The sequence below is a fragment of the Lithobates pipiens genome, unplaced genomic scaffold (assembly GCF_037356315.1).
Source record: "Lithobates pipiens isolate NorthernLeopardFrog02 unplaced genomic scaffold, aLitPip1_a1.2 Scaffold_30, whole genome shotgun sequence".
NCBI lineage: Eukaryota > Metazoa > Chordata > Amphibia > Anura > Ranidae > Lithobates > Lithobates pipiens.
Genome location: NW_027507791.1, coordinates 13,250,066 through 13,276,128, shown reverse-complemented (window position 1 = coordinate 13,276,128; position 26,063 = coordinate 13,250,066). Strand labels below are relative to the sequence as shown.

Sequence of the window (26,063 nt, the reverse complement as noted above, 5' to 3'; positions counted from 1 at the left end):
ACTTATATACCACTCCCCTAAGATTAAACACCAAAGGGACTTAGAGAAGATTGTTGGTAAGACCATTTTTTTGGGCATCCACAAGTTTAGTCCCCACCGGAGGGGAAGAGCACTAGTGAGGGAAATATCTAAACTAGCAAATAAGCAGAGGGAAAACCGTTCACTTGCAGAGGTGTCATGTCCACGATTAATAGCCTGTATGATCCATTGGAATTTGCAGTCCTGGTCACCAATTCGAGGTATCCCACACTTTTCAGATATTTATAAAAAAAAAAAAAAAAAAATCATTTATCATTTTCCTTCCACTTCACAATTATGTGCCACTTTGTGTTGGTCCATCGCATAAAAAAAATTTATGTTTTTGGTTGGAACGTATCAAAATGTGAAAAATTTCAAAGGCTATGTATGTATCTACTGAACATATCTCTGCCACAAGAGCTGTCGCTGCATGTCACCACGCAACAGTTTTTCAAATGAAAATTTTTTGTTAAAAATACTTTAATGAATTTAAATGCACAAAAACACAATATAATACCAAAGTGTTTGGTAAAATATAAAAGATTTTAGTGGTGGAAATGTCACATTGTTGGTATCAGTTGATGAAAATCATTCCCCAAGGGCCAGATAAAAGCAAGCAAGGGGTCCAAGTATGAAGACCACAGCATTATAGGTAACATTTTTCTTTATTCCATCCATCGTTTTTTACCTTTTGCATTCTCAGTAAAATGACATCAGTGGAACATTTAAAATGTGCATTTATTTAAATGTTTTTTTTGTACAGTTTTTGGAGGGGCAAATTAATTCATAAACATAACAGACAGAAGGTGACTGAGCTTACCATCTACAATCAATCCATGATTTGCACAGTTGCTGCTCAAAGCTGAAACAGTTAGGAATTGGATGTAAATAATATCTAAACATGTAAAATAATTGCAGCATACTAGTCCTCATTGCTTTGTGTTGTGACTGTATTTTTCTTCTTTTGCTCCCTGGTGACCCTACAAATAACACACTTTCTGTCCCTGGGTGGCTACATAACTCCTGCACTATCTATGGAGGGAACCAAGGCTGTTGCCCTAGGCTGCTCTACTGTAGGGATGATCTCAGGTGTGCTTTGATCCCAGCCTGAGTGCCCCAGGAATTGGTCAGCTTCCATTGGGCCAATCATAAGTAGCCAAGGCATTCCTCGCCCAACAGTGACATTGTATTCATGGATCAGTGGGGCAGGGAAAGCCTCATCTATAGATGATTGACTCAGTACAGGTGACAGCTTCCGATGCAATTTTGCTCAGGTGGGCTTGGATTGGAATTCCAACACACACCCAAGCTGATCCCTACTCTCCAGTTATGGACTATAAATATGTCAGTATCTTTTCACTTCCATTATGTGGGGGGCCAGGGCAATAGGGCTTTACAGAAGATCCCTAGGAAAGGAAAAAATATTCTTTAGTGCAGCGGGCCAAGGAAGTGGCAAGAGCACTATATCTGGCAGGATCAACATGTATTTTCTGCTTTTACGGAAAATGTTCTTAGTATGGGGGGGGGGGGGGGGGAGGGCCCCAACTAATGCAACCGCCATGTCTAGGGACCGTAAGTTATGACATACTGTATTTTTGTTCTTGGGTTCAATGATCCTTTAAACCAGACATATTGGCATTGTTGCTGGTCCAGAGGAAAGACTCCACATATTGACTTATGGGAAGGAAACATTGGGCAGCAGCAGCAACAACAAATGTGCTATGCGACCAGTGGGAAGGGTTGTTCCTTTTTGTGCAAGCGTATAGGAATCATTGCAAATAGAGAATATGCAAGCATGCCCAAAACATATCTTTGCACAAACGCTCCTCATTAGTTGTGAAAATGAATAAATACGTAAGAACACTGTATTACAGCTTACCAGTCTTTAGCAGTGGTGGCTGCATCGGTTTTCTTTTCTAGGACTAAGAACATTCTAGCAAGTACATATTATTTCACCAAAACACTGTCCTAGTCCCTTCTGCTGAAAGTACAAAAGCAACCTATCCTAATCATACAAAACACAGTATTCATAAACCCTGGGGTTATACATGTGTACTTTCTGGTGACTGGGCACTGGCAAAGCTTTTGGAGGACATGCCCCCGCCCCCCCCAGGCACCTCCTCTATAGCCATTACCCCACTTCATGATTCCCCAGGTTTTTGCTAGAGCCCTAAAAGGAGACGGTTTGCTTTTCTCCTATGAGGAAATCACTTTTGACTTAAAGTAGAGCTCCAGACTCCTTCAGAAATAAAGGTCAGCAGCTACAAACAAACACTGTTACATAGAAGGTGAGGTTGGAACAAAAAAAAAAAAAAAAAGACACAAGTCCAACCTATGTGTGTGATTATATAGCTGTAGCTGCTGACTTAATATTAGGACATTTACCTGTCCAGGCAACCAGTGGTGTCCTCACCCAAGGCGATTATTCGCTCGGCTATGGGGTGCTGGCACCGTCATCTTGACTAAGGGTAACCGGCAGTGAAGCCTTGCAGCCTCACAGCCAGTTTCCTACTGTGCTTTGTGAATAGTCCAGTCTTCTGGGACCTGTAACTGCCCCCCCCCCCCCTCCAAAAAAGGTGCCAAATGTGGCAGTGAGGGGGTAGAGAAGATACAAAAGGGGAAGCCCCTCTTTAACTAGAAGATTATTTTATTTTAGGATTCTTCAAATCAACTCTACAATGTGTTCTGGTACCACAATAGAAGCATTGGTTTGGGCCAACCTTGTTCAGCGTACCTGAACTTGTTATTTTGGCCATTAGATCCTGCATGAGCGCTCACGTCGGGTGCAGCCACACACAGGGTGGCATACAGGTCCATTGGTCAAGGTCTAGCCCTATGGAAACAAGACCCTGAAGTTCAGGGTTGTGCCCACCATGATGGGCAAAGCCTGCCCTCTATATAGTGTCTAGTAGGGTTGCACAGATACCGATAATCGGTACTAAGTATTTGCATGAGTATTGGGACTAGTGTCTAGCATTGTGAGCTAGTAAGCTGCAATATGTGCATTTTTTGGGTTTGTGTTGTTAGATATCGCAAATAAAGTTGGATGAAGGTAAGCAATATTTTCCAACACTGTACACTAATCTCACAGAAGGAGAGAGCTAATACTCATGTGGTTCTCTCCTAATGCAGAGGTATGGGTCTCATTCCTACAGTAAATCGAAATCAAGATTCTGAAAGTTCCATGCAAGTGCAGGAAACTTTACATATGGCTGAAGAAGAGACCTGAGATATCTTGAAAGCTTGCCCATTTAGCCATTGGTACAGGTTTGGATTCCTGGTGATCCAGTGACCCTTGTTGTGGTATATGTCACAAGCAGAGTGACACCACTTTCAGAGAATGAAATTCTGCACACTCCGCGTCACCATCACCTGCTGACCACTCTGCAAGATGCTGGTGAACATCGGAGTAGTGAGTTCTTTTCTATGAGTCCACTCAAGTGGCTTCCTTCTACAGCCGTGGCCAAAAGTTGAGAATGACGCAAATATTAAAATTTTCACAAAGTCTGCTGACTCCGTTTTTACGATGAAAATTCACACATACTCCAGAATGTTATGAAGCGCGATTAGATTAATTGCAAAGTCCATCTTTGCCATGAAAATTAACTTGATTCCTCCCCCACAAAAAAAAAACCCACCACATTTCCACTGCATTTGTGAAGAAAGCTTAAGGGCGCCCAACAAGGTCCAGCAACAGCCAGGATAGTCTCCTACAGTTGATTCAGCTGCGGGATCTGGAGCACCACCAGTGCAGAGCTTGCTCAGGAATGGCAGCAGGCAGGTGTGAGGACATCGGCATGCAGAGTGAAGAGAAAAACTTTTAGAGGATGGCCTGGTATCAAGGGCAGCAAAGAAGCCACTTCTCTACAGCAAAACAGGGACAGCGTGAAATTCTGCAATAGGTACAGGGATTGGACTGCTGAGGACTGGGGTAAAGACATTTTCTCTCACAAATCCCCTGATTGTTTGGGGCATCCAGGGGGGGAAAGAAAAACAAAACAAAAAACCTTGTCCGGAGAAAAGTTGAGCGCTACCATCAGTCCTGTGTCATGCCAACAGTAAATCATCCTGAGACCATTCATGTGTGGGGTTGCTTCTCAGCCAAGGGAGTGGGCTCACTCACAAAATTTTGCCCAAGAACACAGCCATGAATAAAGAATGGTACAAAAACATCCTCCGAGAGCAACTTCTCCCAACCATCCAAGAACAGTTTGGTGAGGAAAAAATGCCTTTTCCAGCATGATTAAGCATCTTGCCTTAAAGGCAAAAGATATAACCAAGTGGCTTGAGGAACACAACATTAAGATTTTGGGTCCATGGCCAGGAAACTCACCAGAATTTAATCCTGTCTGGTCAATCCTCAAGACGCGGTTGAGAGAAAAAACAAAACAAAAACAACTCACAAATTCTGACAAACTCCAAGCATTGATTATGCAAGAATGGGCTGCCTTCAGTCAGGATGTGGCCCAAATTGCCAGCATACCAGAGGGAATTGCAGTGGTCTGGAAAAAGAAGAGTCAACGCTGCAAATATGGACTCTTTGCATAAACTTAATGCAATTGTCAATAAAAGCCTTTGACGCTTATGAAATTCTTGTAATTATACTTCAGTATCCCATAGTAACATCTGACAAAAAGAACTAAAAAAAAACTGAAGCAGCAGATTTTGTGAAAAATGTATTTATTTGTGTCATTCTCAAAACTTTTGGCCACAGCTGTAGAGTGAGCATTTCCACTCAAAGGCTGATTTTAGACTGCGTATAGGCTGTTGCACCTAGTTGGAAAAAATAAAAAAAAAACCACGTGGCAAAACAAGTGAATTAAAGGCAATTTAAGCAACACAATGTGACCCTCTGTGTGCTGTAATACCACTCCAGCAGTCCTTGCCAACCGCTGCAGGAGGAGTAAACAAAATGATGCAAAGCTTTGGTAAACCGTATAAGCTACTGACCTCTAGTGGTTCATTTTTAAATTACAAAAAGTTAGAATTCATTATCAGCTGCAAAGTATCTGGTTATAGTAGTTACACATGCATTGCCAAGCATTCATAGCAGTGCTGTATATATATTATATACATTTTTTTTTCTTTAATAAGTAGTTAAAAGGTGCCTTATGCAAAATGGTTTTAGCCATAGGGTTTAATATATACACCAATCTCTAAGGCTTGGTTGCTGTTTATAATGGCATATGCTTCACATTTACCAGAATCCACTTTGCAGGTTTTTCCAGCCTGTGACAGATTTTGAAGCACTACATGCATCAGCCACAGGTTGCAAAGGTTACATTTAAAAAAACGGGTAAAATAAAATAAAAGTATAAAACAGGAGTTTATGAAAGTTAATATAGGCACTTCAGATACGGCCTTTAAACAAATTGACATAAAAGAAAAAATAAATAAAAAGGAAACACACAAAAGCATGTTACACAAATATAGAATTGGGGATTTTGGGAAAACATACAACTAGTATGGGCAACTTTTTCCCCAGGGATGTATGTTTAAGTGTAATTCCTTATATTGGCCACCAGGGGGGCAATATCTGCACATTCCAAAATTCAACACCCTAAAGCAGCATTATACAAGTAAACAAAATACTTTCCAAGTCCTATTTATTGAACCAGCTGCTCTGCAACAAATACAAAATTATACACATCAGAATAGTCAATGGTCCCTGAGTAACAGGAGCATTCAATACCCCCTAATCTCACCCCAAAACATTCTTGGGAAATACAAAGTTTACCTGGTTTATGAAACAATATATTGTTATGATGCAATATTAAAACAGCCGTGACCTAAGCAGGTTTTCTAATGCCGTGTACACATGACCGGACTTTCCGGCAGACTAGGTCCGACAGAATTAGTCCGTCAGACAATTTGATCGTGTGTGGGCTAATACGATTTTTTTATTTTTTATATGTGAAAAACTAATTAGATGGACCTCAAAATAGAACGTTTCAAATCTGTCCGACAGACGCAATACCTATTGGCAAAACCGTTAGTCTGTATGCTTGTCAGATGGACCAAATACAAGGCAAGGGAAGCCATTGGCTACTTGCTATTGAACTTCCTTTTTTAGTCCAGTCGTACGTCATCGTGTTCAAAATTAACGGACTTAGTCCGTTCGTGTGTGGGCAAGTCCGTTTGATTGGAAGGTCTGTCGGAACTCCGTGGAAAGGCCATCGGGAAGACCATCGGACCTAGTCTGCTAGAAAGTCCGGTCATGTGCAACGCGGCATAAGAGCGTTAAGCAGAATTTTCACCAAATCATTAAATATGTCTACGTGACCTGATTTACCTGCCAAAATATTGTGTTCAGCCAGCCTTGCGATTCCCACACAGTACGGTGAGGGCTGTGTTTACAGCGCTCCCGAAATGCCCTGCCCATTGAAATGTATGGGCAGCGCTGCCAAAGCGCCTGCAAAGCCGCAACACGGACGATTTTAACCTTTTCTTCGGCCAGTAGCAGCTGAAAAGCGCTGCCAACGCACCCCCGCCCCGGTGTAAAAGCAGCACTTCTTAGTGAAAGCAGACACCACTAAGCCACCGACTCACAATTAGCAGCAGTGTTGTCAGCCAGCTGTGATATAGCCTGTTCTTTTACAAAGAGCCCTTGGAGTACAAGTGACTTTTTAGCAACAGGGTCTCTTTATAGTGAACTTCTTGTACACCATGGAGTATACTAATGGCACCCTATCCCACACTAAGCATTCCAAGCCCACAATAGCTCACGCTGCAAGTTCCTGGAGAAGCGAAAGGCCTGCTTTTAATGAGCTACGTTCTCCAAAAAGTTGAGAAGCATGGGAATCTTTTTTTTTTTTTTTTTTTTTTTAATCATACCTGCTGGCTCTAACACTGAGAGTCAAGCGATCAAACACCGCCGAACACCTGGTTCTCAGAGCTCCCAGAGCAAAGAGCTGGTAACGGTCAGTCACCAGCTCTCTGCTTTGCCCCAGTAATTCACAGGAGCACTGGGCTGTGGCAGGAGAGGCTCGCTGAGAGGCTGAGCCGAGTGCTGGTCCTGGCATGTGGGTGGATCATGACCTTATGGTCATGATCTTGCCCAGCTCTGTAACATCAGCTGCAGCCCGCTGTCTGCTGAAAACTAGTCACAGGAGTGCCAGTCCTGGCACGTGGGTGGATCATGGCCTTATAGTCGTGATCTTGCCCAGCTCTGCAACATCAGCTGACAGCGGGCTTCGTCTGTGTTAACCTTCCTTGTAGAACCAAGGGCTATCTGAGGTCCGATTCCTTATAGGAGATCAGCAGTGAGCTGGTTGCTAGGACAGATGCTGGTACAGATATACTCTGATGTAGGGATACCTATAGAAACATCTCCAACTTTACCCGATTACAGATATGGCTCACAGCCTAAGGCCCCTTTCTCATCAGTGGAGTCCGCCAGCAGGTCCACCTGCTCTCCGCTGAGCAGGCGGGTGACAGGTCCATGTCTGCTCTGCTGTTGCTGAGTGGACACGGACACAGCCTGAGGTCCTCTATGGGCTGTCAGATGGAAACAGACTGCATGCCAGTTATCATCCAATCTTCTGGATGGATGGGGAATGGATCCCCATCTGTTTTTAGTGGACAGGATCAGATCGGATGTCAGCGGACACATTGCTGCTCCATAGAGAGCAATGGGTGGTCCAATCGAAAGACTGACAGACGACCCTGTTTGGTCCGTCGGTGTGAAATGGACCTTAAGCAGACATTATTGAGATAAGGATTTGAAATTGCTGAACAGCCCCCCCCCCTTCTTAAATAAGTTTATAAGACCCCATACTGCAGATTTTTGTCTTCAGATTTACCAAAACCATATAATATGAGGTCAAACCTTAAGAGCTGAAATTTGTATGCAATCAGGCAGGACCTTGCACTACATGTTTTAGTTTTTCTGCAGATTGTCTTCAGATTTACCAATAGTGTGTATGATATCCAAGTCTAGGCAAGAAAAAAAAAAAAAATACTACCATCTTACTGTCCAAATTTCCCCATGTTTGTCGTTTTTCAAGTACAAAAAGATACCGATTAATCCTGCCAGAAACCCTAACTTCCTCTAGTGACCCGATAGCCCTGCCTCTGCTGCACTGAAATTCCAATTGGGGTTGCCAGCTCTGCCCAGTTCTCCAGTGCCGGAATCTAGAACACCTCCACCATATGTCAATGCTCTGTCTAATTGGGAGACTATATGGCAGGTGAGGTTTAATATTAATAAATGTAAAGTTATGCACTTAGGGGCTAAGAATATGCATGCATCATGCATACTAGGGGGGGGGGATCCATAGTGGAGAAGGATCTGGGGATTTCGGTAGATCATAAGCTCAATAATAGCATGCAATGCCAAGCTGCGGATTCCAAAGCGAGCAAAGTCCTTTCCTGTATTAAGGACTCCAGCGAGAGATAATTTTGCCCCTGTTCAAATCATTAGTAAGACCTCATCTGGAATATGCAGTTCAGTTTTGGGCACAAGTTCTCAAAAAGGATATTGGGGAACTGGAGAAGTCCAGCAAGGGAGAGCTCAGGCAGGGCTGACAATGCTGCTTGGAATTTCAGTGCAGCAGAGACACAGTGGTCATCTGAAACACAGTTAAGAGGCACACTGGATTTTCTGCAGATTAACAAGTATTTTTCTGTACTTGCAGGACCTTTCAAGGGATAAAGCATGGAGGACATGTGCATGTACCGCTGAGATGCACTGAATTTTTTTGTTTTTTTTGCCAACAACTATATTTCAAGTAAAGACACTTCAACTATATGTTGAAGGCAGATGCAGGTAAGGTAATAAATATTCTGATAAAAGCAGTAGGAGCAACGTCCTGACAAGGTGACAAAAAGCATGAGCTCTGAAAATCTCCAGAAGGGGGGCCATCTGTGGCCAGAGTACCCGTGTCATTCTCACACTACAATAAGGAAATATGATTGGCAATGGATAAAAGGCAGTCCTTGTGTCAACCTTTTGTAATGGAGATGCACTATGACCCTGAAAAGTAAATTAAAACTATTCAGGTGCTACAGCCTTAGGGAAAACAAAAACACATTTCAAATCCAGCCAACTTGACCTCACTGCTTATACAAAAACTCCCAGGAGTGATCACCTACCAGCGCTGTTGGTAGGTGGTCACTAGATGGTGCTAGAGCACAGTTAAAGAGCTCAGGTAGGACAGATATACACTATATCAGGGGTCTCCAAACTTTCTAAACAAAGGGCCAGTTTATGGTCCTTCAGTCTGTAAAGGGGGGGGGGGGGGGGGGGCAGACTATGGCCAGCCTAAATAGAAACAAACATTTGCAGGCATCAGTGGGCATAAACAGTGCACGCCATCTTTGATATCAGGGGGAGGAATAGTGCCCCATTGTTGGTGCCATTTGCATGAATTATGCCCCATTTTTGGTGTTTGAGGGGGCCGCCACTGATAAAAGTCATCTTGCGGCGAATCCGCCAGAGACTACTATTATTGGAAAATGGACTGTAGAAGAGGAGACTGGTGTTATGGCAGCTAGCTGCTGCCATAAAAACGATATCCATCTTCAAATTTAGGACGTATATCAGGGGCGGCAGTCCGGAAGTGGTTAAAGTCCTGAGAAAGTGGCAAGATTGTGAAAAGCATGAGCATCATTTATTTCAAAGAGCCATCTCATTTGTCCTCATGTGCTCAATAAACCTTTACGGACCCTGTGGATACTTATTTCAACTATTTATATAGCTGTGACTACACTGTCACCAACAGCTCCCAGTCACATTGGGGTTGATTTACTAAAACAGTAGAGTGCAAACTCTGGTGCAGCTGTGCATATAAATCAGCTTCCAGACTGTCAAAGCTTAAGAGGGCTTTCACACTGCCGCGCCCATAGCTTTGGCGGTAAAACATTGCTATTTTTAGCGGCATTTTACCATCGGATTTGCGGCGCTCCACCACTCCAAAGAAGCTGCTGGCAGGACTTTTCCCGACGTCCTGCCAGCGCACCGCTCCAGTGTGAAAGCCCTCGGGCTTTCACACTGGAGACAATGGTGCAGCAGTTTGAGGGCGGATTGCAGGCGCTATTTATAAAACTCTATAGCGCCTGCAATCCACCCTCGGTGTGAAAGGGGTTTAACTGAACAAGCTGAAGTTAGAAGCCTATTGTTACCATGAACAGCTGCACCAGAGTTTGCACTCTCCAGTTTTAGTAAATGAACCCCACAGTGACAATCCAGAGCCAGTAGGATGGGCTTTCAATCATAAAAATTTGACAACCAATCACAAAATTCAAAGACCATAAAACGTCTCTTGCAGGGCTCAATAAACTTTTATGGACCCCGTGGATATATTCCTTATTTCATGAACTATTTGTATAGCAACATATATCAGTCCATCCAGGGAAGCTCATTAATTGTGCTCTAGCACCATCTAGTGACCGCCTACCAACAGTGCTCGTGTTTTTTTTTTTTACCCTAAAAAGTGCAGGCGCAGCTTCGTGCAACAGAGCCTTCTCATAGCAAACCACACACTTATTAGCAGATGTTACAATGCAGAAAGGAGTGTGGAAGAGTTATATTCAATTTTCAACATTACAGTCCGAGCGTCACCAGCAGGCCCAACACGTGAGAACATGGCCTTACCTTGGGAAATTTGGGTTGTGCCTTGTTAACTGAAGGCAACCGGGCTTGTTGAGTCATGCCAGTCATCAGGACCCCATACAATCAGAGGACCTGCCTGCCCTCCTATAAGTTTCCATAGGCACCAGAGGCCAAATGAGCATCAGTGTATGGCTGAGCACCAGCAGCAGACTAGCATTCAAAACAGATACCAAAAGGTACATGGGGGTGTACTCAATAGTGAACAACCACGGGACAGGCCATCTGGGCTGGTCATTAGGTAGAAAGGTCCTTAAAGTGTAACTCCAACCAAAACATTTTAATATTTTTACCATTTTGGACAGGGCAGACCAGAGAATAGTGATCTGTCAAGCTTTATTGCTGTCTGTGTCCCAGTTATATAGATTTTTCCCACCAGGGACAATTCAACTGTCATTTTTAGAATATCTATATACAGTATAAGTTACTTTAAATAAATTTTGTCTAAGGCCTGGTTCACACCATGGTGCAGAGACGTAATTTTTTCTGCATTTGTTCTGCAAGGGCTCAACAGAAAAACAATAGTTCTCTATGTGCCCTGTTCACACCACAACATGCAGATTTTTTTCTGTGCAGGAATGTGCCATGTGTATGCAGTTTTTACAAATGGAAAAAAAAAAAAATTCACATGACATCAACATTGGTGTAAACCGGGAACACAACTGACGATCATGAAGACGCGATGTCTCTGCCATTAGTTTTCATGCATGTATGATGTGAACAAGCCCTACTGTTTGAGTAATTTTTAGGGAGGCACATACAAATTAAGCTTGAGTTATTGGGCTTCATAAACATAAAAAAATAAAATAAAATAGACCAAAAAAAAAAAAAAAAGTAATGTATATGAAGCTCAAAAACTCAAGCGTAATTTGTATGAGTCTCCTTAAAAAGGACTCAGAAAGTAGGGCTTCTTCACATCATACATGCATGAAAACTGATGGTATAGCCATGCAGATTTCACATCATTTTTCATGCATTTAAGTGACATCTGTGTGGTTTTCCCATCAGTTTTCATGCATGTATGATGTGAACAAGCCCTACTTTGAGTCCTTTTTAGGGAAGCACATATAAAATTAAAGGTTGAGTTATTAAGCTTCATACACATAGCTTTTTTTTCCTTTGGTCTATTTTTTTTTTTTGTTTTTTTTTTAATCGCCATAGTTGGGGGGGGGGGGGGATTAAAGACTGACAACTACAATTTCTTCAATTTAATAACAGGGAACGCATAGTGGTCTTGTATGCGTTTAGTTTAGGAGGGACACAGACAGGAAAGAAAAAAAAAAAAACGAACGACGCAACAAGTATTTTCTTTCCACCCCCTCTAAGATAGAAAAAAAAAAAAAGTTTTGATTGAAGTACCACTTCCACAACCCCCTGCAAATAAAGGGCTTCTTTTTGAGAGAGGACTACTATTAGGTCATGATCTTATGACCTGTCCATGATTTAAATCATTAGTTTTAACAAAAAGATCATCCAACTCAGGGAAAGGGTTTGATTCTCAAAAATGCAATTCTTTTCTTTTTTTTTAAATAATAATAAAAAAGAAGTCTACCCTTCCATGCCCGCTCTGCTGCACCAACACACCTGCTATCAAAAGAGAAATACATGGTTAGGGTATAGAAGGCAGCAAAATATGACAAGGTGAGGCAGATACACAAAGCGGTCACTGGACAGAAATGGTCAAGGCAGGTGAAACAGATGCTCGTTATTTAGGGATAGGAAAAAAAAAAAAAAAAAAAAAAAAAAAATTATCCCCTTATAAAAAAGGTGATCAGAGCTTCATCAGGTTGTCTGATAGAAGTGCAGTTACAAGTCACGGTAAATAGAAAAATCTTAAGCGTATTTATTTTACAATATACACAGGAAAGTCCTCCAAGGACCAGTTTTCACAGTGAGAATGGAGATTCTCAGATTTTGACCAAGGATGTTCTTGTCAAACAAGTATGGGCCACCATAGTGCAAAATTTCCCTGCTTCTGAGTCCTTGTCCCTCCGCTGTCACACGTTGTCCAGAAGTCTTTTAAAGTTTTCCAGCTCTTTGACACTCGTAGAAATCCTGCAGGAAGGAAGTGGAAAAGGGTTGACGTTTGGGAGCTTGCATCAAGGTAAACCCATCAGCCTCATGAAAAAAAAAAAAAAAAAAAAAAAAAAAAAAAAACACAGACTGCACTTTTCAAAGTGCAGTTGCACTCTGCAAGTGCAATCACTCCAGAGCTTAGTAAACGAGGTAAAGCTTCACTTTTCAAAGAATAACCAGTCACGTGCAAGGAGAATAAATAATAAAAAAAACAACATTTTTGCTTGCACACGATTGGATGATAGAAGTCAGCAGAGCTTCTGCTCATTTACTAAGCACTGGAGCAGCAACTGCTCTTACAGAGTGCAACTGTATGTTTGCAGAGTGCACCGCGTGTTTGTCTTTAGTAAATCAACCCCATTGTTTCAAAACATTTATGGTTTCAAGAGTCACTGCCACTATGCCCATTGAGTTTCTGTAATAGAGCAAAATACAGCCCCATACTTGCTTGGTTCTAACATAACTGTACTATCAGGTCTAGTACACATCGATCTTTGAATGTATAAAAAGCAGTGTGTACAGCAAGCTTTTGCCAAGCATTTCAAGAGCTTTCTGCAAGCTTTGAGCAGCTTTGTTGAAGCCTTAAAAGGAGAAGTACAGTCAAAACTATTGACTATACTTCTATGGATCACAGGAGTGCAGTTCCTGCATCATTCAAGCCTGTCCAGGCTCTGGAAAGATCCCAACCATATGGTCAGGATCTACCCAGAAGCCTGACTTGCAGCTGGCTAATTGAGCTGATAAAATCCTGAGCCAGCCGCTCCTGTCCCCTCCACAGCCCAGTGAGCACTGGAGAGGCAAAGCAGAGAGCCAATGAATAACAGGTGTCCCTCCTGTCATGCTTGACAGCAAACGCAGTACAATCGCCAAAAGCCACCTATTCAACTGAATCAGGTCACATCGCAACCATAGACAACCAGAGACAAACCCTAGGCTCACAGCTAGGCTTGGTTCACACTGCCGTGACCTGAAATTCGTGCGACTTACAGTGCGACTTTGACAGGAGACTTTGAAGTGACTTCAGGGAATGCCTGTGTAATCTTCCTGTAATGCCGGATCAAAAATATCACATTGATTAAGAAATGGATCAGACTTGGAGGCAACTTCAATTAAAGTCTATGGGCACAAGTTTGATAGAAGTTGACTTGAAGTAGTACAAGAACCGTTTTTAAAGTCAGAGCAACTTCAGTGGTGCCAAGACAGCTCTCGTTGCCTAAAATGGAATTTCACATGTCGCATCCCAAGTTGCGGCAGCGCGAACCGAGCCCAGAGTTGCAAGATTCCAGGCTGTTCAAAAAAACGGCATTTTAAAAGGTCCATTTACGCTTGTGCGACTTGTCATGCAACTTTGGATATAAAGTTGCATGACAAGCCGTTCCACGTTTTTCAGTGATAACCATTCATATATGCACGACTTAAATGCAGCAACTTCAAAGTATTTCCTGCGCTACTTTGGTCCAGCTTTCATGCAACATGAGGGCGATAGACTTCAACGTAAACCCTCAGGCCTGGTTCACACTAGTGCGACATACGGTCCCAGCTTTGAGAGCACTTCGCATAATGTGTATAAAACAACAATTCCTTATGAGAACCGTCCTAACTGGTCTGATTTGTGTCGGTCTGGCTTTGGAAATGGTTCCTGCGCTAATTTGGTCTGAGTTTGGTCTGATTTCAGGCCATTGAATAACACTGAAGTCATATCCAAGTCGGATCAGCATCTTAACTGATCCAATGACATGCAACTTCTGCTCAGAGGCAATGTTAGCACTGCAAAATGTATTGGAAAAAAAAAAAAATCAAATCCATACCAGACCCAAATTGCACTGATCTCAAGTCGGATCCTGTTCAAGTCTGACCGATGTTGCAGGGCAAAGTCAGATCGGAAGTCATGGTACTTTCATATCTGACCAGTGTGAACCCCACCTCAGAAGTTGCATAAAGATCGTACCTGAATGTTATACAATGCAACTTGCGTGCAACAATTGCCCTTTATCACTGGGCAAAGCCAAAGTTGTATCCAAGTTGCACCAATCCAAAAGGTGCACGCCAAAGTCAGCACAACTCTGGAGTTGTACAAGTGTGAATGGAGCCCAAGGGGCAGCAGCATTGCCTTCTGAATGTCAGTCAGCCCTTCATACCCTGCTCTGTGAAAGGAGATCCATCGTGGATCACCAACGCACAAGTGTGAACGTAGCATTAGTGATGGTGATCAGCAAGTGTAAATGAAACCTTAGAGAATGCTTTAGATCCCCTTTGAAAACATTAAACACAAATGCGGACTGTCATGTTAAGCTGCTAGCAGACCTTCTACAAGCTTCATGTAGCACTGAAATTTACTGAAGCCTGCTAGCAGTTTAAAGTGGAGCTGAAGAGTGCTTAAAGGGCTTCAAAGCTTGCGGACAGCTCTGCAAATACTTTGTAAAAGCTTGTTATAAAAACTGAATTTTGTATAAGTGGAAAGCCCTGTGCATAGTGCCATCGCAACAGGTTCACTTTACATCAAGCCAAAAACAAAAAAACAATTATTGAAGATTTCAGGTTTTCCACTGAAGTGCTCAGTTTCAGACCGAAAACGGCAGTAATGTCCCTTCCCTGGAGTCTCCCCATCCTATACATCATAAAGGAGGAAAAAACCAAGACAAAGGGGGTTATTTACTAAAGGAAAATCCACTTTGCACTGAAAGTGCAGTCGCTGTTGATCCGAGGGGGACATGCAAGTAACAAAAAAAAACAAAACAAAAAAAAAAAAAACAGCATTTTAGCTTGCAAATGATAGGATGATAAAAATCAGCAGAGCTTCCCCTCATTTCAGATCTACCCCTTAGATTTAGAACGACTGCACTTCCAAGTGCACTTGCAGTGCAAAGTGGATTTGCCCTTCGTAAAAAAAAAAAAAAAAAAAAAAAAAAAAAACCCCCAGTGTAAACTATTTACATGTACTGACCTTCCAAATGCGTTGAGAAGAGCCACAATTTCTTGGCGCTTTAAATGGAAGCCATAGTACGGCCCAATTTCTGGCATTCTCTCAATTTGTTTTTCAGAAAACAGAATTTTCAGTGCCGTTCCTAATCCCTGAGTCTGCATGAGATGAGATACAATGACAACTACAGGTTATACAGCGATAGATTATAAAAATAATAAATCTAGAATATATATATTACACATTACCAAAAGTATTGTGACACCTGCCTTTATACACAAATGAATATTAATGGTATCCCAGTCTTAGTCTGTAGGGTCCAATATTGAGTTGGCCCACTCTTTGCAGCTATAGCAGCTTCAGCTCTTCTGGGAAGGCTGTCCACAAGGTTTAGGAGTGTATCTATGGGAATGCTTGACCATTCTTCCAGAAACGCATTTGTGAGGTCAGGCACTGATGTTGGTCAAGAAGGCCTGGCTCGCAGTCTTCACTCCAATGCATCCCAAAGGTGTTCTATCAGGTTGAGGTCAGGACTCTATGCAGGCCAGTCATGTTCCTACACCCCAAACTCACTCCCTACAATGCATGGTAGGGACCCCAACACACTTAAGGCACTTCACATGGGAGCGTTATGGCACATTGACAGAAAAATAACGCATGTCTGATAATTGGCATGTTGGACTGTAATGCGCTCCATTTTGAAATGTTAAAAGGCAGCCCATTGAAATGAATAGGCTGCCAACGTGCCAAAGATTTGACAGGAAAGATTTCTGGCAATGCAGGCTGTTGCAAAGGTAGTGCGCCTCCTTAGTGTGTCGGGGTGTTATTAAAATTGAATGGCACTGCAACAAAGCAAGGCATGCAACATTTCAGTGTTACTACAATGCAAGTGTTAATCAGTTATAAAAAGGGGCAAACTCAGAAAGGTTTGTGCGTTGTCTAGCAAACAACAAAGTACCCATCTGTTATTTTTCTACAGCTAGTAAGAAAGGAAGGATGTGGTTGGTTACTGCAGCTGACCTTTATATTTGTACAAGGTAACCATCAAATGTCCAAACATGAAAGAATGCTTTCCAAACCATTTTAAATTACAATGTCAGCAGAAGACACCATGAGATCAACCACTATTGGGTGAGGATTGGATCATACATCATAGGTATAAAAAAAAAAAAAAAAAAAAAAAAAAAAAAAAAAAGACCAACTTTTACAGTCTCAACTTTTTCCAAATCAGCGATTCTGTAAATAATGTTTTATATTTTTGTCTGACATGTTGGAGTTATATGTATCTTTCACTTGGATGTAAATACAGCTGGATAAAAAAATAAATAAAAAATAAAAAAAAAGTCTGCATCTCAGACTGCAAAGCAACAAAATATGATTTTAAAGGGGAGGGCGATTCTTTTCTATACCCACTGTGTGTGTTCATGGAACAGCGATCCAAATACAAAATGCCAAACAAAAAACTTTATGTGAAGTTTTGGATAAGAGAGGGGAAGGGGAAAAGGGACAAAATGTCCCTTTCTGGGAAAATCTCTTAATTTTGCCGCTTTAGACCCCTTTCACACTGGAACAGTGCAGGCGTTAGCAGTAAAGTGACACTTTACCGCTGTTAAAGCGGTGGTTTTCAGCCACTAGCGGGGCACTTTTAACCCCCGCTAATAGCCAAAGAAAGGGTTAATAGCGCCCATGTTGTAGTGCTGCAGAAACGCTTTGCAGGCACTTCGGCAGCGCTGCCCATTCATTTAATTGGGCAGGGTGTTTTGGGAGCAGTGCATACAGCGCTCCCGCACCGCCCCAAATATGCTACTTGCATGACTTTTTTCCCATCCTGCAAGCACACCGCTCCACAGTGAAAGCACTCAGGCTTTCCCACTGGGGTGGCTTGAGAGGAGCTTTACAGGTGCTATTTTTAGCGCTAAAACACTTGAAAATCGCCCCAGTGTGAAAGGGGTCTTCGTGATGCTGATCAGCTCACAGTCACGTTGGGGTTGATTTACTAAAACTGGAGAGTGCAAAATCTGGTGCAGCTCTGCATAGAAACCAATCAGCTTCCAGACTTTACTGTCAAAGCTTAAAGTGTTTGTTAACCCACAAAATACAAAACACTGCCAGACCCTCTATTAGAGCCTGGTAGAACACACTGCAGTAGTCTTTTATAAAAAATAAGCCCTGTAAATAGCAATTTGCAACCATGACCAGGCCGGTCACATGATTCGTGGCCACTGTAGAAATCCAATGGATGGCTTCTGCAGGAGGGGCTGTGATCTCCCTCTGACGTCAGCTGGGGAGATCATGTCACTACTTTAAAGGGGAGTATCGTCGTTATGGCAGCAGCTAGCCGCCATAACACCTGGTATCCACTTCTTCAGCGGGTGGTCCGCTTTCAGATAAGTGGTCCCTGCGGCTGATTCGCCACACGATCACTTTTAATTGGCGGCCGGAGAGGGCCCCCACCTCCCGCTGTGCTCCGGTGCCTTCCACTGCTTACCGGTGCCACTGGAGGCTATCGGGTCCTGTCAGGCATGGAGACATTTAATTTTTAATTGCATTTTAGCGTAAATATGAGATCTGAGGTTTTTTTTTTTTTTAAGGATAGATAGAGATTATATATATATATATACACACATATACATATATACACACACACACACACACACACACATATATATATACACACACATATATATACACACACACACACACACGTGCCCCATCCGGCCGAGCTCGTATGCAGACGCAGACACATACCAAGTAGCGCCGGCATATGAAAAATATGTTCAAACCACACATGTGAGGCATTGTCGCGATCGTTAGAGCGAGAGCAATAATTCTAGCCCTAGACCTCCTTTAACTTAAAAACGTGCAACCTGTATAATTTTTTTTAACTGTCGCCTACGGAGATTTTTAAAGGGTAAAAGTTTGTCGCCACTCCACAAGCGGGCACAATTTTGAAGCGTGACATGTTGGGTATCAATTTACTCGGCATAACCTATAAAAAATAATAATATTGGGCCAACTTTACTGTTGTCTAATTTTTAATTTTAAAAAAAGTGCAATTCCCCCCCCCCCCAAAAAAAAATAAATAAAAAAAGTGCACTTGCAAGACCGCTGCCCAAATTACGGTGTGACAGAAAGTATTGCAACAACCGTAATTTTATTCTCTATGGCAGTGATATGTAATTAGCGGACCTCCAGCTGTTGCAGAACTACAAGTCCCATGAGGCATAGCAAGATTGACAGCCACAAGCATGACACCCCGGAGGCATGATGGGACATGTAGCCTTGCAACAGCTGGAGGTCTGCTAATTGCAGATCCCTGATCTAGGGTGTTAGGAATTTTTATACATATACACACACACATTATGTTTGGGGGTTCAGTGGTTAAGGGACCAGAAAATTAAAAAAAAAATGTTGGGGTTAAACACTAACTGAGCAAGCTGAAGTTAGAAGCCGATTGTTATAATGCATAGCTGCACCAGATTTTGCACTCTCCAGTCAACCCCACAGTGACAATCTCGAGGCATCAGGATGGGCTTTCGACCATAAAAATTTGACACCCAATCACAGTGATCACAAAATTCGAACACCCACAATGTCTCTTGCAGGGCCAGCGAGAAAAGTTTTGAGCGGCCTTTAGCTGGTTATTTCCCAGGCTCCTTACCTGCACTTTTCCCCAAAGGCGACATTTAAAGCAACCAACACAGTCCATTATTCTAGAGATATTCCTGAAGTGCTGCCGGAATTCTTCCTATATATAAAAAAAAAATTTTTTTAAATCACAGTGAGTGTGTAAAGCAAACACTAAATAACATATATAAAACAGGAAAAGAGCTGCTTTGAGTATCAGTAGCAATAAACAGACCTGGCTGCAGCACAGCCCACAATAGATGGAAGCCATCCATCATTTATGCTGCATCTGGAAAGTATTCACTGCTCCTCAGGTTTTTCCACATTGTGTTTGAAGAAATTTGTGTGAAAGCTTTGCAAATTTATTAATTAAAAAAAATAAAAAATCCCATGTACGTGAAGTATCGCTTTGCTCAATACTTTGGTGAAGAACATCCGGCACCAATTACAGCCTCGAGTCTTTTTGAGTATGATGCTACAAGCCTGGCACACCTATATTTGGGCAGTTTCTCACATTTGCAGGACGTCTCACATGCCATCGTGTTGGCTGAGGAGTGTTGGTGCACAGCGAGCCACTGAGAAGGCTGCTCCCCACACCTCCACAGCTCAGCGCTCCAGTGAGCATGGAGGAGCAGAGAGGAGAGCTGCTGATTGAGAGTAAGCAGCTCTCCTCTCTGGGATCTGTGAGAACAGAGCCATTGGGGGTGTTCGATGGCTCAGTTCTTAGTGCAGAGGCAGCATCGCTCTCATGCTGCATCCACTCAAGTATAAAAAGGCGAAAAAAAAAAAAAAAAAAGACAAAAAACAAACCTATACTTCTCTTAAGGTTCATGTTGGCTGTTCCTTAGCTATGTTAAGTATATTCCTGTTTACCATTTGCATTGTTGGGGTGACGTGATCAGGTACTACCTGATCTTCAGGGCTATACAGTATACTTTGTTTGAATTTTCAATAAAGTGAGTTCCAGTTTGCATCTGAGCTAGTGTTGTCTAGTCTTGGGTGCTCAGCTATAATACCTGGTTCCTAGATCCAGACCGGAAGAAGCTATACATCTTGACGGATGCACCCAAGGGTGCTGGACAGTTTCATGACAATCAGTATTTAGGAAAAAAATAAAAATAAATCCAAATTCAGTTACGCTTTAAGCTTCACCAATTATATCTTATCAGTTGCTCCCAAATTTTCCACAAAATCAGAGAAAGCCCACTATCCAGAAAGCCTTAATCCTCACACAGACACCAATAGTACTTGTATTGTGTATGTTACCTTTAAGCGGTCAGCTAGCTTCTTATCTCCGGCAAAAAGTGAGTTTTCATCGAAGTGCAGGGGAAAATCTCTAAAAGATAACAGAGAAAGAATAACAACTTGACCAGTAATGTCACTTTTAAAAGGAATGGAATGTAGATGATGCCTCTAGGCTCAATTTACATAAGGATATTTTAGCTATGTGGACTGCCATTTTTTAAATCTCATTAGTCTCAGAGGCTAAAAATGAATGCCACTAGTCTGAAAATAAGGATCCTTATCCTGGTGTTCTAGTTTTGTAAATTAAATAATGTGCCAACATTCTACCTTCATGCCAAGACCACATTCACACCTGTGCGAAGGCAGTCTTTGCCTGCACGGGATGCACAGATGTTCCATGCATCTGCATGCTGGCAGTTCCATTCATCTCAATTGGGATTGGGACCCAGACATAGGAAATCCATGCAGATGCAGGTACCCAAAATGCACACTTTCTGCATTTGGGGACACACACCCACATGGATGGAAAATTGGAACCACCGGCTGTGTCTGTGCAACTGTTGCCTCCCAATCATGAATAGGACTGCCTGCATGCAGATGCATAGAAAACTTGTGATACCTGTGTAAGTAAACACAGCCTTCACTTAAGTACACTTGCGTGAACATGGTCTTAAAGCAGGGATCCTCAAACTACGGCCCTCCAGCTGTTGTGAAACTACACATCCCATGAGGCATTGTAAAACTCTGACATTCACAGACGTGACTAGGCATGATGGGAATTGTAGTTCCTGAACAACTGGAGGGCCGTAGTTTGAAGACCCCTGTCTTAAAGTGATATTAAAGCTAACAAACATGTCATACTTACTAGCTCTATGAAGTGGTTTTGGCACACAGCAGTCCGATCCTCCCCTCGGGTTCCCAAGCTGGCGCTCCTGGTTCCACCCCCTTGACCATTGCCCCCAATAGCAAGCTGCTTGCTATGGAGGTTCTGAAGCATGCCCGCTACTGCGTCCATAAGACACAGAGCCGTGGCTTGGCCCAGCTCCCCCTCTCTTCTCGCTGGCTATGATTGACAGCAATGGCTCCCGCTGCTGTCTTAGCCAATAAGAGGAAGAGTCCTAGGACAGCCGAGGCTCTCCTGCACATTACTGGAGTGAGAGGGGGCTTAGGAGGAGTATTGGGGGGCTGTGGGTGGAGCAGCACAGGTGTTTTTTTTGCATGCAGGCATAAAAAAAAAAAAAAGCTTCAGTCTTTACAACCACAAAGTATAATTTCACCCAACACTATTTCCACTATTAATGGACAGTGGATTGCAGCTACCACACCTAAGCCCAGGATGATGCAATATATTACATTTTTGTTTTTGGGTTTAGCTACACCAAATACTGCAGGCCTTTATGGAGAAACTGTTACACAATGCAGGGTCTCACAGCAGACTGTAAATGAAGGGCGATGCAGTGATGCCCCCCATTCATGGATGGTGCCCTGAACTCACAGTAGGTCTTTAGTCTGGGCAACTGATGCCAAGTGTCATGATGTCTTGCTGTGGAAATGGATCACTGAAGTAAGCATTACAGAGGAGGTTGAACTCGTCATTGTAAAAATGGCAGGTGGGCCCACTGTAAAAAGTTAAAAGCCCATTAAAAGATTTGTAAAGGCATTCTATGCATGAAGGTAAAAATCCTTATCTGTGTAGTAGCAGCCCCCCCACCCCCGAAAACGTATCCAAGCCCCATTAGGGTTCCAGTGAAGTGCAAGAGAGATTCAGCTCTCCGGGGTTTCTTGCAAACACAGCCAGTGAGCTAATGAGGAGAGAGAGGGGGCAGGGCCCAGCCACAGCTGTGTGTGTGAATGGACATGCAGACCTGCAGGGAGCCTGTGTGGGAGCCCCATTGCAAGCTGCTTGCCCTGGGTGGGGGGGCACTTGGTAGGAGGGAAGGGCCAGAAGCACCGGCAGGAACCCATGAAGAGGAGGATCTGGGCTGCTCTGTGCAAAACCATTACACAGAGGTGGTAAGTATAACAGGTTTGTTATAAAAAAAAAAAAAACCCACAGACCACCATTAATATCTCAAGTCTAGGGGTAGAGGCACTCGCTTTTGCAGGCTCCAGCCCTCTTCTCTTCTCTGATATGCCAGGGGTCTGACTGCCTTTAGGACAAGTACAACGCAGCACTGCTGGTCTTGCATTTAACTTGATGACATCTGAGTGCGAACGCCAGCTTGAGGGACGAAGAGAAGAGGCTTCCATGGACCAGCTGCAGAGTGTGGAGAAAGCCTGCCAAAGCGAGGAGTAGGGTCAGAATTATAGGTCATTCTTCTACCTCTAGACTTGCTCTCTTGCTGCTTTAAATGAGGTTCTGAGCTCTGTGACCCTGCTCTGAAAAAGATGTCAATGAAGACCACGAGTCTTACTTGGCGTCATGCAGAAGTTCGATCAGAAGCCGTTTTGTCTCCAGGTCTTTTGTCTCATTTCCGGTATATAGTAGGAAAGATTGTCGCTCAAAGAAAGGGAGGACCTTGGAGATGGCTCTCAGTTCAATTAGGTATAAAAAGTACAGGTTCTTTAGTCGCCGTGGACCTTCGTTTTGGGTTTCTGTGGCATCAAAGCGTTTTTGAAACTCGGTCACATTGTGTCCCCAGATTTTATTCATCCAGGTGTCTACAACGTAAGGAAAAAAAAAAAAAAAGAAAAAAAAAAAAAAACACACACGTACAACTGTTAGTGTAGTAAAATCTATAGAGAGTCAAACTTGGAAAAAAGCAGATATCTAACCATGTTCACTTATAAAAAAGGGACAATCCACCTTTGAAAATGAGATAGATATATAGTTTTAACATCTCACATTTCATATTAGGTTACAAAGTAGTTGGGCATTTGGTCACTGATGTCTCAGCCACTGGTCATCTGTCAGCACCGTAGATAGAGAAACCAGAGCAGCACAAAGATTTTCGTTCCTCTATTAAGGGGCCTACACATGGGCCAGATGCTAGCAATCCACCTGCTCAGCGGGGGAATCCGTCTGCTGATCCCCACAAAGCAGGCACTTATTCACAGTCAAATATGTTTTTATTGTTGGTAGCATAATCAAATGCTATACATAACATTTAGATGTCAGTAATAAGGGTTAATATAGAACTTCACACTTCAGTGTGTTGGAGGTGGTTTTCCAAAACAGGGGAATAATCTGTCTGGCGGCCGACAGGAAGAAACAAAGCAAGGTATGTTTCTGGGAGGCTAAAGAGCCGGGTAGCATGGATAGCAGAGCTACTTGTGGGGAAGGCAAAGTGGGTCAGTCATAAAGACTACTGTATATGGTAAAAACCTGCGACCAAAGGGGTTGAATAGACTGACATTCCCACCATATGTGTAGATGTGTCCGGTCTATCGACCCACACCTCCAACACGAGGGGTGTGTGGGTGGCACAGTGGTGTAGTGGTTAGCACTCTCACCTAGCAGTAAAAAGGGTTGCTGGTTCAAATTCCAACCACGACACTACCTGCCTGGAGCTTGCATGTTCTCCCTGTGCCTGCGTGGGTTTCCTCCAGGTAATCCGGTTTCCTCCCACACTCCAAAGACATGCTGGTAGGTTAATTGGCTTCTGTCCAAAATTGGCCCTAGTATATGAATGGGGACCTTGGATTGTGGGCTCCTTGAGGGTAGGGATGGATGCGAGTGTGCAATGTACAGGGATAGGGACAGTTGTAGACACCTCACTCAGGTTGAACTGGATGGACTGGTGTCTTTATTCAACCTTAATAACTATGTAACTATATTGTGGAGGGTTTGAGGGTCCCAGCAGGCACTTATTCAGAGTTGGCACAGACACAGCCTGGTCTCTATGGATGGATGTAAACAGACCACCTGTGTTTACACCCAACTGTCATCTGATCCGCCAGACATACATCTGTTTTTTAGCAGGCAGGATCAGATTGGATGCTGGCAGGTGTCAATGGACAAGTCAGTTGACACCCGCTGTTCCATAGAGGAGAGTAGAGGGTCAGATTGGGTGCACCTGACAAAAAACTGACAGGTGGACCAGATTCACTCCGGTGGATCAAAGGGCCCTTACCTTCTATGTAGCCAATAAAGGAGGTTTCACTGTTCCTTTGTTCCGTGGATTGCAGGCCTGCAGCTCGTTTTGCACTCCCGTGACCCGTTTTTTCAGCAGACAGCGCTCTGAAGCCCGCTGTCGGCTGACGTCACAGAACCGGTCCAGGCTCAGGCTAGATTTCAATAATAAAGTCGGGATCCACCCACATGCCTGTACCAGTACCCAGCTCAGCCTCTCAGTGAGCTGCTGAGTGCCCGAGATGATCATTCCCACCATCTGCGCTGCCCAGCGCTCCACTGAGCGAGCAGGGGGCAGAGCAGACAGCGGTGACTGACCTCTCTGCTCAGGGAGCTGTGAGAACTGAGCAATTGGCAGTGTTTCATTGCTCGGTTCTCAGTTTTAGAGGCATGGGGGGACAAATGCAGCATCTTACCCTTAATGATCTCACTTCCCTTCCCGATTGGAGAAAGGAAAAAACTCCCATTCAAAATATTTCTGCAGGTGCCACGTCCTGGCTTTACCCCAGGCATAAAAGATTCCCAAGTCCTGTAATTGAAGCTCCCCGAAACTGGCTTCCAGGCGCTCAACAGTGCGGACATACAGGACCCAAGACCATCAAGTCTGGCTGGACCAGACATGACCAAGGAGCCTCTCCCACAAGATTCACTTTGTCAGTGTATGAAGCCCTATTGGGCTAATTCAGCTAAAACCATTATCCTGGTTACCACCTGTATTCTTTGCAAAAGATGCAACAGTAGAAACAGAGGGAAGGCACCAATTAGAGAGAACTGGTCCTTAAGCTGTTACCAGTGCATCTACCCCCATTGCCAATGGAACTCACCTGTCCAACTTGTTGTAGTAGAACTGGGAATTCAGTAGATTCCCCAATGACGGCAGATTGCCAAAAAAAGGTCTCAGGATGCAGGGACCACATGGTCACGGCATTAGTCACTGATGACTGGAACCCCCCCCCCCTCCATATTTCTAGACTTTGACTATGTACGGTCGAGAGAGAGCGAGAGTCTAGAGAAGTTGGAGGAAGATTCCACACACAGGCAACCAGCAAAAATCCAACGGTGGGTGGAACTGCAATGGAGGACGAGCCAATGAAGAACTTTAGAGTTGTTCTAAAAAGACAGAAGTTTTTTTTTTTTTTTTTTTTTATTAATTTGATGCATTCTATGCATTAAGATAGGAAAAAAAAAAAAACTCATGTGCAGCCCCCCATCTTGGTTCAGCGATGTTGCACGAGAGCCTCGGCTGTCCGGGGACTCTTCTTCATTGGCTGAGACAGCAGGTGCCAACGGCTTCTGCTGTTGTCAAGTCAGTGAACCCATGAAGAGAGAGGGGTGGGGCTGAGCCACAGTTTCATGTCTGAATGGACACAGAGCAGCGGCTCGCCTCACGTGCCCCCATAGCAAGCTGCTTGGTGAGGGAGTAGGTAGGAGGCAGGAGGGAGATTGGGGCTGCTCTGTGCAAAATTAAATACACAGAGCAGGTAAGTATAACAACA

At 43.4% G+C, this 26,063-nt stretch overlaps 1 protein-coding gene across 1 annotated transcript in view; it reads right to left on the bottom strand.

Moving 5' to 3' along the window:
- Window positions 1–5,607: 5,607 nt before the first annotated feature.
- Window positions 5,608–26,063, bottom strand: part of ERO1A (endoplasmic reticulum oxidoreductase 1 alpha) — an 86,944-nt gene continuing 66,488 nt past the window's right edge. Inside the window, exons 12-16 of the mRNA XM_077463722.1 lie at window positions 22,910–23,156; window positions 20,517–20,586; window positions 19,285–19,371; window positions 15,648–15,781; window positions 5,608–12,682 (exon numbers count right to left, since the gene is read on the bottom strand). Coding sequence (XP_077319848.1) covers window positions 12,625–12,682; window positions 15,648–15,781; window positions 19,285–19,371; window positions 20,517–20,586; window positions 22,910–23,156 — 596 coding nt within the window. The 3' untranslated portion in view covers window positions 5,608–12,624. The remainder of the gene's footprint in view (window positions 12,683–15,647; window positions 15,782–19,284; window positions 19,372–20,516; window positions 20,587–22,909; window positions 23,157–26,063) is intronic.